This window comes from Macaca thibetana, chromosome 9 (assembly GCF_024542745.1).
Source record: "Macaca thibetana thibetana isolate TM-01 chromosome 9, ASM2454274v1, whole genome shotgun sequence".
NCBI classification, from domain to species: domain Eukaryota; kingdom Metazoa; phylum Chordata; class Mammalia; order Primates; family Cercopithecidae; genus Macaca; species Macaca thibetana.
Window position 1 is genome coordinate 16917730 of NC_065586.1, and position 17535 is coordinate 16935264.

General features: G+C 40.3%; 1 protein-coding gene across 1 annotated transcript in view; it reads right to left on the minus strand.

The window, feature by feature from the left end:
• The window catches only part of CUBN (cubilin), a 315954-nt gene that overhangs the window by 163459 nt on the left and 134960 nt on the right, over positions 1 to 17535 (minus strand). Inside the window, exons 29-30 of the mRNA XM_050805391.1 lie at positions 7544 to 7725; positions 1264 to 1438 (exon numbers count right to left, since the gene is read on the minus strand). Of these exons, the coding sequence (XP_050661348.1) occupies positions 1264 to 1438; positions 7544 to 7725 (357 nt within the window). The remainder of the gene's footprint in view (positions 1 to 1263; positions 1439 to 7543; positions 7726 to 17535) is intronic.

The following is a 17535-nucleotide window of genomic DNA, read 5'->3' on the forward strand; positions in this document are numbered from 1 at the left end:
TAAATACAGATGCCAAAAGTTATTTTTAAAAATAACTAAAAGGAAACACAAATGAAATCACGTTTTCACAAAGCCATGGAACACCGCTTCTTCATTGTCCTCTAAAAATATAGCATACTGGAAGAATAATATGTTTCCTTCCAAGAATTGTGATAATCTAGTAGTGCATGCATTTAAAAATAATTTAATATCTACCCTTTAAAAATTTAATATTCTGGATATAGTACAGTTACTTAGGTCTTTAAAAATTCCTTTGATGTTATCAGATACCTTTTACTGCAATGTCTTCTCTATGACCCACCATTTCTTGGATTTATGATAATATAAACCAATAATGGAAAAATTTGGCACCATTTTCTAATAATGGAGAATGATTTAGGGGTAATCTAAACACTGTGTGTGTGTGTGTGTGTGTGTGTGTGTGTGTGTGTGTGTGTGTGTGTGTGTGTATTTAAATTCCTACATAATTAACTTTAGGGGAGAGCTCTTATATTACCTTGGTTATGGTACTGTTGAAGAAGTGTAGCCATAAGGGAGCCTGGGATCACATATGTGCTTTGACATTTTCTAGCTGTGGAACTTCGGGCAAGTCACTGACCTCTCTAAGCTTTGGTGTCCACACTGGTGAGATGAGGATATGAAATGGAATTCCCTCATAGGGTGGTTGTAAAGACTAAAGGAGATCCTCATAAAATATTTAGAAAAGTGCCTGGTACACAGTAAGCCTTCTGCAAATGTGGCTCTCTCTAGTAGTTGTATATGCTAACATCTATTAAAATATTTCGTGCCATAGTTTGTTATTATAGTTTAAAAATACACAACAGGTAATTTATTTAGACTACCTAAAATCTTGGGCAGAAAGTCACCATAGAACACACAGTAATTCCTCGGGATTCACGAATTCAATGTTTGCAAGTTTGATATTTGCCAAGAATCCAAAGGTCTGTACTATGACATGAGGTATGGAGGCTGGTTAAGAGGTACGAGCCCTTGGAGAGTGGGTCTGGCCTATCACTCTAGTTCCGCTCTCACCATGGACTTACACACTTGCATTCTTGTTTTCACATATGCGGTGACCCTTAGGAAGTTAAACTTTATCACGTATTTTAGGGAAGTGCACATGTCAGGTCTCAGTAGGCTTCCCTTTGGGACGTCACTAACTTATCAATCAGGGCATAGCCTTCATACGTGTTCCCAAGCATTTCACAAAATTTAACAAAGGCTTAGCTTAAGTACTTTAGGAAACCTCCTTTTTTCACTCACCTCCAGGGACTGCTTGCCATGAAGCATTGAAGCCTCTCCCGTTTATAGATAAGTCAGTCTTGAATCGAATTGCTAGCTCATTTCCAGTGCTGGACACCTGCATGGGGTTCTCAGGTGATCTCTGGGTACACAATTGGGCTATTCTGGGAGAGTGGAAATCGGGGCCTCCATAGATCTAGCATGGGATGCAGGAAAAAAGACTTTAAAAAATATTTTAGGCAATTACAGGCCCTTCCCCTGGCTCATTTTAACCCCTGGCTCCTTGGGTTCTACGATGATTAGAGAGTGAAATCTCAGCCTCCCTGGGTGGGGATGCACTATAAACTCGAGCTGAGTTTTCAAAGGCACTCCCTCTGCCTTAGGAACACACAAGGTCAATCACCCATAAAATGCCTGCTTGTTTCATCAGCCAGAATTGCAGAGGAGGATGGAGTAGATTATTCCAGAATCTTCCCTATCTCCTCTTTTTGTCTTTTTCATGTCTTCATGGGATTTCCTGATTTCTCTAGCAGAAACATTACAGATCATACAGTATGAAGTCTTATTTTCTGAATTTTAGGGGGACATGAAAAAAAAAGAAATGTCTGATTTTCTAACTCTTATAGGCACACATGATTAGTCTTAGCATAAAGCCATTTTCTTATGAAAGTTGAGTTCACTGAGGGCTACCAATATCCCAGTTATATTTTTAGGAATTTCCTCCTAACCTGCAAACAATGTTTTCTAAGACCACACATTGAATATAACGCTTACGCTTCTTTAGGAATGGAAATACCAGCTCTCTGGGTGTGTTCTGGAGCCTAAGGAAGGGGATGCTATGCACCCTCCCTGTGCCTGCTCCCAGCACGCCCACGCCCAGGAACCTGACAAAGTGCATGCCGCTTTTCTGCTCAGGGATTGCCCTAGACTCTGCCTTAGTCTCCAGATGGCTCTTTCTGATACAGACAGGAGACAGGGAAATACTGGGTAGAAGAGGGTGGTTTCCTGGCAAAGCCCCACCCCCACGCCTGGAAACCTGCAGCCCTAAATGGGAACAGGCATTCTTGTTTTCACACCCAAATGTTGCCTTTTGGCCTGTCATGTCCCCATATCCTGTACCCATATAAACCTCCAACCCCAGGGTCCACGAGCAGATGAGCACATGAACAGAAGAGCAGAGGAGGAGAAGAATGACACGGCAGAGAAGGAGAGAGGAGAAGGAGCATCTGAACGTTGAGAGGAGTTTGGCTGGGGATGGTCAGACAATTGTTCATCCGTGGGACAACCGAACTCCAGGGGGGAAGATCATCTTCCCACTCCATCCCCTTTCCAGTTCCCCATCCATTCCACTGACAGCTACCTCCATCACCCAATAAAATCTCCACATTCACCATCCTTCAAGACCATATGTGACCTGATTCTTCCTGGAGGCCAGACAAGAATGCGAGTACCAAGAGTCACTGAGCTGGTTAACACTTAAGCTGTCTGTGGATGGCAGAGCTAAAAGAACACTGTACCCTGCCCATGGGGGCTTTGAGAGTCACAGGCACCCACTACTAGATCCTACCGTGGGTAGCATCTTGCCTGGGTTCCTGCACCTGCCAGTCTGTGTGCTCCCCCTCCCATCACGGGTTTGAGGGCACAGCAGCTGAACAGATGAGCCACACCCCTGTCACACGTCCTGAGAAGGGGTGGCTAGGGAACTCTCCTGTTTCACTTCTAGATCTATCGCACATGACTTCAGACCACGTAGGCTCCTCCAAATTTGCCAAACTTGTCTGTCTGACTGGAATCCACTACCCCAGTGATGTTGTCCTCTGGAAAGGGTCCCCTTGGGCTCACAGAGGGCATCTTGCAGCCACGGATAGCCTAGGCCAGGCCTCCAGGAGGCCTCACAGACAGGTTTCTCAGTCTCCTCTGGGTCCTGTTTGTCTCCTGTGTGTATGTGTGGGTCTGGGGAGGGTGGCGAAGGGAGGATGAGAATCAAATAGAAGATGCTGACTTCTCATCTTCAGGTCTTCAAACTTCAATTTGTAAAAGAAAGACCATCTTTGGGAGAGAGTTTTCAAAGACATTGGTATCTGAGACCTTCACAACTGCAACCCCAGCCCTCCATGTACAGGCACTCAGGACCAGAGCCAGGAAGGCAGCTCTCAGGGGCATCTGGGCACAGTGCCTTCCTACCCTCCCTCTGTGCCTTTCCCCCACCTCAGGACACTCTGCCCTGATTCCTCAGCACCCCCGGCCCTTGCCCACCCTCAAGGCCCACTGCTGACTGATAGGAAAATCACTCAAGTGTTCTCTGGGGAGAGGGAGTGAGAACAAGAAGCCTACTTTGGGGAGGAGTGTGTGATTTGAATCTATAATGATTTCTTTGTGTGATTAATTCCCCCCAGCCATCCGGGAAAGGCCAAAATGAATGAAACTGCTGTTCCACAGAGGGCTGAGCACAAGGACAGTAATTGCAAAGGAATGAAGCAGACCAACTGCTTCAGGCTTATTTTTATTAGGAGGAGCTGATGTTTGTGCACTCCCCCCAAGTCCCATCAAAAGCAGGACTTTAGGAAGAGCCCTGTGTGGCCCCTGACACGTACACATATGCAAATGGCAGAAGCAAGCTTGCTTGGTGTGTAGAGTCAGCTTTCTTTCCCATTTTCAAGATCTCCCTACCCCCTCGCCTAGGGAACAGTCCCCAGAGCATGAAACTGACAGCATGTGTTCCCAATCACCCCAGCCCAATCAACAGCACGTATTTGGAGAGACCACTGAGCGCAAGTGTTAAGTTCTAACAAAGAAAACTCGCACATCGGCAAAATATTCTTTGTTTTCTCTGCTCATACATCCCCTTGAGATCACAAACATAATGGGTATGAGTTGGCTGGACCTAGAAGCCTCTAGAAGAATAAACACTGCCACTTTGGACATTATTTGCTTCCCTTCTTGCAAGGCTGAGCTCACAAAAGCCTATCGCAGAGAGGCCAGACCGAGCTAACTGTCCACACCAAGCAATTGTCCTGGTTTACTGCTTCAAGGAGTGGATTTCCTTTTCTGCCTGATGCCAGTTCAGAATCTCTCTAAAGACTTTCTCAGAGATTAAAGCGAAATCAGGCAGAGTGTTTCCATGACCGAAACAATGGTCCTTCTGGCTTCCACAAATAAAATCGATAGTTAGCACATGACTCTTCGAAAGAAGAAAAAGAAGGAAAGCATTTCAGGGCGTGGTTCATTCAACTACAGCATATGACTAAACTTTGGGGGGAAAAGAAGTGGTCTGATGATCACAGATTTAAAAATGTGTTTTAGCAAATGCTCAGGAGGGAGAACATTTCAAAGCCTATGGTTTTAATCTGTTTTGAACATTTCTTTCTGCTCTGTTAGCTCCATTTATTGTTACAATCAAGTCAGCATTCCGGGGTTATGAGTAACCAAACAGCTATTGCTTTTTGCAACGGGCTGTTTGGTTTCTGGACTCTGATTTTTGAGGGAAAAAATGACTCCTGAATAAATTTTGTGAAATCCAGGTAAGCCCAATATTTAGTGACTGTAAGGCCCCACTTGCCTACACTCACGTGCAGGCTGAGAAAGTCAGCAAAGTTTTTAGATCACATGCCCACCATGGGTAACAACCTTTAAACCCACTGCTAACATGTTATCGGCAGCTAGGGAGGGGTGAAAAAAACCATTCCACCGCCATTAGCCCAATTTTATTACAGCAGTTTCCACATGAGTTGAGCATTTGCAGAAAAGCAAAACAAGGCTTTTGAACAAAGTGTCAGAGGGTTGCTCATTTTAGCTTTCAGAAAAAAAAAAAAATTCCCCAAATATTTAAGGGCCTCAAAATAGTCCCCCAAGCCCTGGTTTTGGTGGAATGTGGGAGGCCACTGCAATGTCAGCTTGTCGTAATAAAAATAAGCCCCAAGCAGACTATGTGTCTTCTCACAGCCATTTCTGTCAGGCATAGGACTCTCCCTGAAAGCTGCTTCTGCCTGGAGTCCCTGATTTCGTCCCTCAGGCCCCAGGCCTGCTTTCAGGGAACAGCCCCTGTCTCTACTTTCTCCCACGATGGGCGTGACACACGAAACACAACTGGCCCATTTATATTTTGCCAAGTGGGCAACAATCACATGCACTTTGGAGTATGAAAATAAAGGGTTTGGAACAGGGCACATAGCTGTGGAAGATCCGCCACCAGCCCTTTGTAAGTGATAAGGGGTTTAGTGCAACCAAGCAATATCCTTGCTGGTGAGCGAGGCCATCTGAACATTCTGCACGTGGATGCCAGTACTACTTTGTGCTGTGGGTGTGAATTTCAGGAGGCACCTTGTTTCTCCTCTGAGATGGAGTCATGACTCGCTAGCAGTCCTTCCGTGAAGACTTTCTAGTTCTATCCGATTTCATTTACTGTAGCTCTATCATCAGACAACAGCAAATTGTCCGTAGAGCTACAGTAAATGAAATCAGAGATAAAACTGGTAAGTCTTTTAGAGCTACTAAAAGTAATTCCTAGTGACTCTCACCGAGAAGCATGACTTTACTAAATTACTGAAAGTAATGAATTACTGAAAGTAGTGATTGAATGATTTCGTGATGAATTGCTAAAAGTAATTCCCAGTGATTCTCACTGAGGGGATGACTTCATTTCTTTTCAAGGTAAGAACTTGTTTTATAATTAAAGTTTTTGTTAAAGTTTCCTGTAACGTCCATATTACTCATATCAACCCCTTGCACCCTGCACCCATCTATGGTCTCAGGGTTTACTGGAGTGTTGAGCAGTGACTGGCTTCAGTTATCAGCTCTTCCACTCCCCTTCCATGTGGTCATGGAAAAACCCATTAATCTTTTTGAGACTTAGTTTTGACCACTGTAAAATGGGAATAAACTTCCCCTCTTACCTCATGGAATGATTTCATGTTTAAATGAGAACATGGAGGCAAAAATCCCTTTGTAAAGTACCCTAAATATACATTATTATGGTGTGCCAATCAGAGACTTTGATGCTTTCATTCATTCCACAAACTTCTATTGAGTGTTTACTATTTGCCAGGTACTCTGTGGAGCTGGGAATATAGCAGTAAAACAAAGCAAACAAATATCTAGCCTCATGGAATTTAGGTTCTACTGGATATAGAATCCTTGTCATGCTGTGCTACAGCAGTCCCTAGAGCTGAGGTGACAGGATTTTTGTGTGTATTTGGAAGACATTAAAGTTTGCAGACAGGTCAAAGTTCAAAGTATACATAATAAACGTGCTACATATATGTAACTATATATAACATATGACATAATTATGTAGTATATGTATACTTACATTAAAATATATAACAATATAATTTATTATAATAATAAATGTTAATATTTGTAATTAACTATAATTTATAATGTAAGTATATAATACACTACATAATATTACATATATCTGGGACATCTATATATGTTATAAAATATATAAGATTATATAAATAATGTAATTATATAGTATGTTATATAATTATAACAAATATTTATATAATTTTATAAACTATAACAAAATATTTTAAAACTATATATTTAAAAATATATATATATACACACACACACGCATATTCTAATGACTAGATTCCTGCAATTAAAAATTGATTATAATAAACTTTTGGGCTCAAGATTCTCAAAGACTATTTTAATGATCCGAGACACACCCTTTGCAGTAGCGCTGGGAAAATTTTCATCTTCAAATGCCTCACGCTACCTAGGTGGTCATTTTGTTGCAAAAGTCCTCTGAGGCAGATGGCCCTGGCGCCCCTTGAAGAGCAGCAGCAGCTCTGGCAGGCCGTCGCTGTGCTTGTTGGCAGGGCCAGTCCCTGTGCTCCGCCACGCGAATGCTTTTTCTGTGGGAGCTTTCTCAGACTGCAAGGGTGAGGTGTGAGCCATCCCAAGCACAGTCCTTACCAATGGGAACCAGAGTGGGGGGATGAGTGCCTCCAGTATGGTCCTTCAGAGCCTCCCAGCACAGAGAGTCCAAGTTGCCCCCAGGGGCTCCCTCTGCTGGTTCCCCTCCCCCTTTCCTTCACTCACTGGTCCTGGGCTCCTGCTTCCCGGCATCACCTAACTCAGCTGCAGCCAAGGCCTTCAGGCATTGCTTCAGGGAAACCCGAACCACATATTAATCCCATGTCTACCAAATGATCACCGAAGGGCTGATGCTCATTAAAATGTCTAAGAATAGAACACTGCTGACTACTGGAAAGAATTCGGAATCTTGGCAGTGATTTCCTGTTCTACCCCAAACTTTGGGATGTACTGAAAAAACCATCTCACTTCCTACCTCCAAGACATCAAAGTTGCATCTTGAATGATACTCCACATCGAAGTCATGGATGGTGAGCTGAATGCTACTCCCTGGGGCCGTCCTAATGTACCAGATACACTCCTTGTTGGGTGGATACGTGTTGGGGTACCCGGGGCTGCTGAAGGAGCCTGTGGCCCCAGACAGCTCTCCACCACAACCTGTTAAAACAGCAAAGCTCAGTCATTTCAAAGTGGGCAGCAGCCCATGGAAGATAATTCACAAATTCAACTCACCGAAAGTGCATCAAAAATATACAATGCCTAATTTAGGAGAAAACCATTAAGTTACAATAAAGTTATAATTATGCAGTTATAGAACAACGAGAAAAAAAATCATGGCTACAACTTATTAACTTTATACATCCAAAAATAAAACACTGATTATATATAATTTAGTACAATAATGCTCAATCCTTTTTCTTACCATATCAAACCTTTGTACTTTTATTTTTAAAAAAAGTCACTCTAATTTTAGATTTTCTTTATTATAATGAGGCAAGAATTACATAACATAGTAGGAAGTACAACGGGCTGTGTGAGCCGTGGACGTGAACTTCAGGTCCCTGGGTCTTCAGCATCCTTGTAGCTAATACATTATTCTGCAGTCCCGTGCAGATCTAAGAACTAGAATTTTAGGTGCTAAAAATCCTTAGCTTTGTACCAAAGACTGTAGGAAATAAACAAGTAAATGATATAGGTCCTAACTCAGGAAACTGACATTAAAAAAAAAAAAAAATACAATGGATATAGAAAAATCCAACCAAGGAAAAAGACAACAGCATGTGTTTAAGAATGTTGATATGTCATGCCTTAGAAAGCCATTCAGGCAGACCATGACAACAAATAATCAAATGCCGTAGCCTGCGGCACACAATAGAATAATGCCGCCTTTCATTGAGTGCTCATATGAGCTCTCCATGTATTTCCCGTTTCAATACTCATAAGGACCACATGAGGCAGGTACTGTTAGGATCCATTTCTTAAATGAGCAAATCAGTGCAAACAGAGGTGGTGTGGATTTTTCAAGGTTAATTGATATTAGGACACTAACTGAGGTGATCTGGTCGTATCTTAGTACTTCATTACTATACCACACAGGCTCTCACATTGTTTGCAGGAATTCAGACCGAGATTTCAGTACAGAGAGGAAGAGAAAACTTTGCAGAAGAGGTAAAATTTAAGGAAGGCTTGTGAGAGACAAAATTAGAAAAGAGATTATCTTGTTTCCCAACAGCAATTTTTGGTGAATAACAAAACGTTTTTTGCTCGTTAACATTTCCGGGCCTCTTTTTCTTTCATTCTTTTTTTTGGAATATTCTTTATTGGTTGGTAAATTCTTCCAATTGCCTGCTCTTATTCTTCAAAGCTTTTCATGTGCAATCATTAAAAAGTCAGGAAACAACAGGTGCTGGAGAAGATGTGGAGAAATAGGAACACTCTTAACACTGTTGGTAGGAGTGTAAACTAGTTCAGCCATTGTGGAAGACAGTGTGGCGATTCCTCAAGGATCTAGAACTAGAAATACCATTTGACCCAGCCATTCCATTACTGGGATTATAAATCATGCTACTATAAAGACACATGCACATGTATGTTTATTGTGGCACTATTCACAATAGCAAAGACTTGGAACCAACCCAAATGTCCATCAATGATAGACTGGATTAAGAAAATGTGGCACATATACACCATGGAATACTATGCAGCCATAAAAAAGGATGAGTCCATGTCCTTTGTAGGGACATGGATGAAGCTGGAAACCATCATTCTGAGCAAACTATCGCAAGAACAGAAAACCAAACACTGCAGGTTCTCACTCATAGGTGGGAATTGAACAATGAGAACACTTGGACACAGGAAGGGGAACATCACACACCAGGGCCTGTCGTGGGGTGGGGGAGGGGGGAGGGATAGCATTAGGGGGAATACCTAATGTAAAATGACGAGTTAATGGGTGCAGCACACCAACATGGCACATGCATACATATGTAACAAACCTGCACGTTGTGCACATGTACCCTAGAACTTAACGTATAATAATTTAAAAAATAAAATAAAATAAATAAAAACAACAGTGCCTCCTCACTCCATTATGAGTAAATGTGCATTTTTCACATGAATGACATTAAACTACCATGGCTTCTAAAGTAAGACACCAAGTCTGAGATCTTGTCTAGTATCCACTCTATGCAAATTCCTCCTATACAGTGAGTTAGAAGAAAAGCTTTTAAAAGTTAAGGAGTTAAAAAAGAAAACCTCCATACAGAATTCCCCACTGCACCAAGAAGCACTGAGAATTCTAAGAATATTGATTCGGCAGAGAAATCTGACTCTAGCTCAAAGCACTACTATCTTCTTGACTTCTCAGTCTCCTTGCACTTGAAAACCTCTGCATTTTCAGACTTTACATGTATTGCACAGAGCAATATCTTTCCTGTTTCCTATAAAGTTCCCGCTTTTATTTCTAAAGGCTATGAAAAAGCTGTTTAAAATTAGATGTGCTGACATTGTTTATAGACTATGGTGAATCTTAAAAAAACACAAGTACCATAAAAGATGAGAAAATATTTGTCCGACTACAACAACACATGGCAAATATTCCTGAAGCCAAAATCATCACAGATTGTCCATATCTCCTGTACCACTGCCCAAATCCAGGGAGCACTGCTCACAGGACATTCTATAACACGATGCTCCTGGACTGGTACAACACAGTGGCTCATGTAACTCATGTTAAGATATACCACCTTTTACTAAAATACATTATAGGTAAGCCAAGCCTGTTACTCAAATTTTTTTCTCAGCTTGCATTTTCAGTTCAGATGGTTCTTTCTATCAGTGGTAATCAAATAAATTATCCAATGGAAAAAATCTAGAGGAAAATAACTTTATGGCCACATGATATAAAAGATAAGAAGGAAACGAAAGCTTAGATAGCTCATTTCTGCATTTTTACTTAGCATTAGTTCATCGGCCAATCTGATTCAATTTTTTTTTGCCACAGTTGATTCATCTAAAACTCTGTGTAACATTTTTCCATTGTCTTTTCCAATTGTTTTAGGTTTCCTTGTGAATTCCTTTGCAAATAACAGGATACTAATATCCTTAAATTAGTCACTGTAAACTGGAATGGTAATACAGATTTGTGGCATTCAGTAATGTTTTTAAAAAATTACAGTACAGTTATATGGACCCACAATGTCTTTTTTCCTAGGATTTAAAGCAAATAATAAGGTTTGCTTAATAAACTGAGCAAAATTTTATTTTTAAGTATTTCTTGTTAATAGCACATGTGTGTATGTTTTTTAAAGAAAAATTTCTTTTTCTTTTCCTTTTTTTTTTTTTTTTTTTTAAAGTAGAGATGCAGTTTCACCATGTTGGCCAGACTGGTCTTGAACTCCTGACCTTGGGTGATCCACCCGCCTTGGCCTCCCAAAGTACTGGAATTACAGGTGTGAGCCACCACGCCCAGTGGAGAAATTTCAATTTTATAAGTGATACTCTGTCAGGAAAAATATTGTATGGTTATGAGAAAGAGAGAAAGAAACTGTTAGGGCTTGAAATATCTGAAGTTTTCTTTTTCTCCTTCATGCTCTCACTACCTCTGAGGTTTAACATATCAAAAGGTAACATTTGATTTAAAAATTCACAGCAAATGCAAAATAGGATAGATTAGTGGTAATTTTTAGTCAAAATTATAAAGTACTAGGAGGTAAAGTTAATTCTGATAATTATGGTAGAAACTTAACTCTCTTTGTATTTCTAAAATTTGAAAGAGATAAAATAGCTTCCCAATTCCATGTATTTATTCATTCATTCACTCATAAGTGTTTATTGAGCATCAGCCCATAATATAAGCAGTGCTATAGAAGCCAAGTGTATTTAATATCTCTTGAAAAAAAGAAAGACATTTATAGACATAAAAAGTGCTATTACCCACATGTCTTCTTGCAAGTTATTAAACTCTTTTTGCTTTTCTTTCAGTTTACCAAGAGTAATTTCAGTAAGTTTTATTTGAAGAAAACAATCTGAATTCTAGTCTATCCTTTACATGTTAATCACTGGTAAGTTACAAATAAGAATAAATATCTCATCATGCCATTACCAGTCATATTTGTGACTCTAGATGCATGACAAAGGGATCACAAACAGGGATGGGAAATAGAGATGGAGAATACACAAGTCTGGAAATGAAAGAAGTTATATCAACCAATACCCATCAGGAAATAACACAGGCAGGGATGTTTAGACCACCAACATCCTTGTCATCATCCGGTTACCTGTCTGGTTGAATGAACAATAAAATGTAAAAGAAATAGAGAAGTTTTTAAAACTGGTCATTCGTAATCTAAAATAGATGACAATGATTTAGAAAAGCCTTTCTAGGTCTACATAAAGAAGAAAATTTAAAAGATGAAAATACCAGCCAGGCGTGGTGGTTGACGCCTGTAATCCTAGTACTTTGGGAGACCAAGGTGGGCAGATCACCTGAGGTCAGGAGTTCAAAACTAGACTGTCCAACATGGTGGAACTCTGTCTCTATTAAAAATGCAAAAATTAGCTGGGTGTCGTGGTGTGCGTCTATAATCGCAACTATTCGGGAGACTGAAGCAGGAGAATTGCTTGAACCCAGGAGGTGGAGGTTGCAGTGAGCCGAGATTGCACCACTGCACTCCAGCCTGGGCGACAGAGCAAGACTCCATCTCAAAAATAAAAAAGATGAAAATACCCACCAAGAAGGGAACAGTGACATGAGGAATAAAGAGTTTTGAGAGAAATAGACACAGTGGCTCTTTGTCACTTTGGTAAGAGAAAGTATTCATGGAGTAGACATGATTTTAGAACTGCTTAATTGGCATGTTAGATTGCAAAACTTTTGGAAACATTATAGTGTAACAGAGGAAGCATGGGCTGTGGTTCAGATAAATGGGTTCCTAAACTGGCTGTGATAGTTCCTCGATAAGTAATCTAACCTTTCTTTCCTCTACAGCAGTATGAATAGTTACTTCATAGGGTTGTTACATAGAATAAATGGAACAATCCAAAGTTTTTAGCTAAATGTTGTACATATCATAATCCTTTCATACATGCTATGTATTCTATCTTTACATTTTTTTTACTCTTTTATTTTGAAACAGGGTCTTGCTATATTGCCCAGGCTGGTCTTGAACTCCTGGGCTCAAGTGATCCACCTTTCCCTCCCAAAGTGCTGGGATTACAGGTATGAGCCACCACACCTGGCCGTGTTTTGTATCTTCACAAGACTTTATCCCCAGATTTGAGACAAAGACTTGGAGCTAGAAGAATTACTAGCTAAAAAGCTATCATGAATAGCTCAAGAAGAGGTAAGAAATTGGTTGTTCATTAAAGTGCATAGAAATTTTTTAAAAGACAATCCATATTTGTATGGTAGTTCAGTTCTCAAGTGCTTTCATTTTATTTGAATTATTTTTATTTGAAATGCATTATTTTATTTGAAATTAATCATGACAACATGAGGCAGGTAACAATGATAATGTCAGGCCCATTGTAGAGGTGAGCAAAGTGAGGTTCAAGAAAGCTGTGGAACATGCTCATATCACTTACTGAATGGCAGATGTGGGTGCAAAACCCTATTCTGACACCAACCCACCCCCATCCTGACCTCCACTTCTTGTTCTCTCTCCCCTATGCCTTGCCGAGAACTTCGGCTCAAAGGCATGGAACTAACAATGATGAACACTGCCCTCATTACTGTCCTGTCCCTCCACCGAAGACAATCACCATAGCAACCTGGAAAACGTAAACAAAGCAAAACTCTTTTAATTGACTTTGAGGCAAAATCTAACAGAATACATCATTAGACATCAGCTGAACTGGAATAAAATAATGCCCTGAAGAGAAGCCTATGTTTTTCAGTTTTAAAGAGTTAATCTTTATAAAAGTTTTAGTACTGGTGACTGATCATCTGTTTGACTTGATTTTCCTCCAAACTCTCAGTCATCAGCTGAAAGGAAGTGCTTGCTTTATCTGTAGGAAGCACATTGATCTGCTGAACTCATAACAACCAAGAGTTACAAGCTGTTGCTAAACCTGCTTACTTGTGTAGATAACTTAAAATACCTTCATAAAAGAACTTTGCTAATATTGTTTTGGTTTTTGTCCAAAACAAACCATGAGTTATAAAATTCCAGTACCGAAACATTTAATAATAACCTTCTATGTAGGTACTATCTTTAAGTTCATATCTGTGTGTTTTTAATAAGAGCTTTAATAAAAGCAAACCAGCAATGAAACAGCTAAATGGAATCCGAGGCACAAAGTTTAAAAAGTAAAGGCTGTATTGCCCTGTGAGTGCTCAAATGCAGTCACCGCTTTGCGCCTGGCATTTTCCTGAAACTATATGCCATAAACTGATGGCATCAGGAGGAATGACATCTTGAAACTGACATGGCTAAAGCCCAACGAGGATGGGAGAAAAGGAAGAGAGAAGTGACCCAACACCGACACCCTCCCACCCTTATCCTTTCATTCCTAAAGGAAATGCCTGAGAAATCAACAGTTGCTGTTAAAACGAAGCCAAAAAGCCAAGGCACGGTAAAAGATAATTAAATTTTAAACATAATTAGTGACGATGTTCACATGCTCCACTAAAATGGTCAATTTATATTTTACTAGCTTTTTTCTATAACTTAAAAATAAAAACTCTTTCTGTTCCACAAGACCTTGAGATGTGCCTCATTGGCGAGGCCAGTTTGCCCTCATTGTGTAAAAAGGCAGCTTGTGGGCTGGGCATGGTGGCTCATGCCTATAATCCCAGGACTTTGGGAGGCCGAGGCAGGCAGATCACAAGGTCTGGAGATTGAGACCATCCTGGCAAACATGGTGAAACCCTGTCTCTGTTAAAAATATAAAAACTTAGCTGGGCATGGTGGTGGGCTCCTTAAAATGGCCAAAGTTGTTCAAAGGTGACTGACATGTAATGAGAACCACAAAAAGTCAGTAATTCCTGGTTTGATGTTACCAGTTAATTCCTCAACATTTCACAGGTGTGTGGCCAAGTGATAGGCATCTGTCCTACTGGGGTCACTAGTCCTCTCTGAACACAAGGCCAAGGGTGGAGCTCCTCAAATTCATAAGGACATGAAGCATGTGCAGATGAATTTTCTGAGGGATTTGGTCAGATAGCATGTATTCTGTGAGGATGGAGACACAAACTGGAGTGATCACGAGATGAAATCACAGAAGAAAATCAAGTAATATAAAGGCCAAGGAACATAAAATTTCCCTGAGAAAAAAGAAGGAAGAAAGAAGACAGAAAAAAGGAAGAAGAGGACAAAACATGGTGACTCCAGGAGAGGAGAGAGTTGCCCCTGGGTTGAACGCTGTGCCCCCAGACTTATGCCCACCAGGAATCTGTGACTGTGGCCTTTTTGGAGGGAAGAGTCTTGGCAGATGTAATCAAGTTAAAATGAGGTCATACCGGATTGGGGTGGAACTGGAATCCAATATCCTTGGTTTCCTAATTCGAAGAGGGAAATTTGGTCCCAGACACCAAGAAGGAAGAAGGTCATGTGTGCATAGATACAGAAATTGGAATTATACATCTGCAAGTCTTAGAAAGCCAAAGACAGCCATCAATCATCAGAAGCTAGAAGAAGCAAGGAAGGGTCTTCCCCAGAGCCTTCAGAGGAATGACCCTGCCAACACCTTGACTTTGGACTTCCAGCCTCCAGAATAAAGAGAATAAATTTCTATTGTCCCACGCCACCCAGTTTGTGGTACTTATTTACAGTAGCCCTAGGAAGCTAATATATCCTCATTCTTTTCCTGATAAATGAGGTGGCCAAATTCCCAGGTAGGTACAAAATGGTAACAACTATTTCTGTGGTATTCAAAGAGTGTGCATTTGTAAACTTTCTGTATTTATCTTTTAATTATTACTTCCTATTTGTCATCTTGAGATTTAGAAGATGGTTGGTCAAGGATAAAATTTTCATGAAAATAGAAAAGGTCTACTGTTGAGAAAACTAGCAGCAAATACAAGGCCAGGTATCACATCAGGAAGAAATAGGTAAACCCGAGAACCAGGGAGTTAAGTCATAACAATTGTTAGCATTTGAGAGTCAATAAAGGTTTAGAAAGTTTCATGTTCCACAAAGACTTCATCCCTGCCCCATATTTTGTGATAATCCATTTTATTCGACTAATTTATATACAGCAGTGGATATAAAGTAGAACGTCAGGTTTCAATGGTAGAGACACAATAAAAAAGAATGAAAGAATAAGTCATTGCATGAAGTCAGTGACTTGGAAAACAGATACAAGAAGCTTAGAAATCAATGCTGTTAACTGCTGTAAAATGACCTTTACATTCCTATTCAAGATGTCATATAAATATTCAAAGTTAAGACTGTCATAGCCATCTGACTATCTAAGATGGCCTAGATCTAAATACTGATGTGTTTCCCCTTAGTACATCATCAAAGAGAAAGAAATCCAAAAAACCCATAATTTTGGAGTTTCTGTGTAATATAAATTTAATTTCCTGTATAAAAGGATACTATCTTTCATCGTAACCCAGAGAAGTTAGCCAATCTTGTCATCTTTTCACTCTGATTAACCTTATCAGTTTCCTTTTAAGCTACTAATTTCAATCAAATTAAAAAATGGTTTCCCAGTAGAAATCCCTTGCTTACAATTCTTCAGGAGAAATCAATCATTTGATCAATCTCTTTTCCCTCTCCTGAGATATTTTTGAAATGATTGAAGACTTCTAAACACAGTTTAGTATAAAAAGATCCAAGGAAAGAAATGAGACTAAGATAACTGTACTAATCTCCCCTGAAATAAGTCGTCATGCCGAAGGCTACTGAAAGCTTCTTTATGAAATCCCTCAAACAAAGACAGAGAAAACATGTTCTCTGTAGGCAATTTCCAAGTTCAACAGTCATACTTCTATTTAGAAATATTTATTCAAACCTGCATTCCTTCAATTTCATTATTTTGGTACACAGGGCTCTCACAGGAAAAAGAGCCTCCAGGGCCCTACATTGCAGGCCTCTCCCTGATTCCTTCCCTCACCTCCCCCAACCTCTAACCTTCCTTCTGCAGGGAGTGGGCTCCACCCAGGGAAATGGACACATGTGGGCAGCACCATGTCCAGGGCAGTGGTGTTCTGTGACCCTTTAAACTCTGTCCAAATCTGAACCTCAAGGTTGTTTTCTGTGATCACAACATCCCGTGCTGCAGGCCCCTCGCAGGGCAAATCCTGCATCCAGCCAGCCTGGGTCCTTAGCTTAGGGAAAGCAAAACAACTAAACTACCCAAATCCTCACATGCTCCACCCCGGTCCCATGGTCCACCCCAGCCCGGCCAAGCTGTTCCGGGGGCAGCTACCCTTTCACTCTTCACTTTAATATAACTTCTCCCTCTTGTAAGCGACTTTGTGTAACTAAACCTTGGTAACTGACTAGATGATCTCCGTGGTTTCTCCCAGATCAGTCAATTCCATCAGCAACATATAGCAGCTCCAGAACAGCACTTTATAAATGAGTAATAAAGCAGAAATTGTGTTTAAGGATTGCAAATAACATTAGCTATTTGGAACTTGTCTTTTGCCAAGCAATGCACCCCTCCACTACAACCCACATATTATTGCTACTTGAACCTGAAGAAAGAATGAATTGTATCATTTAGTGGGAAGCCTTTGAAACTAGATCACCATTTACTTGGGAAAAACTGCACATATCTCTTTAAAAATATTTATTATTACAGGAATTTATAAAATTACCTACTCTAAGCTCTGACCTTCTTTGCATTGTGGTATCATTTGATCTTTTTTTGCAACAAAAAGTTGTGGGGAAAATTATTTGCTTTCAGACACCGTGGTGCTATTTATCACATGGCCTTTGAGTTTGACACCACACACTGGGTTTTGTGTTCTGATTCTATTGCTTGGTGGATTCGTGAGTGTGGACACATTACTTA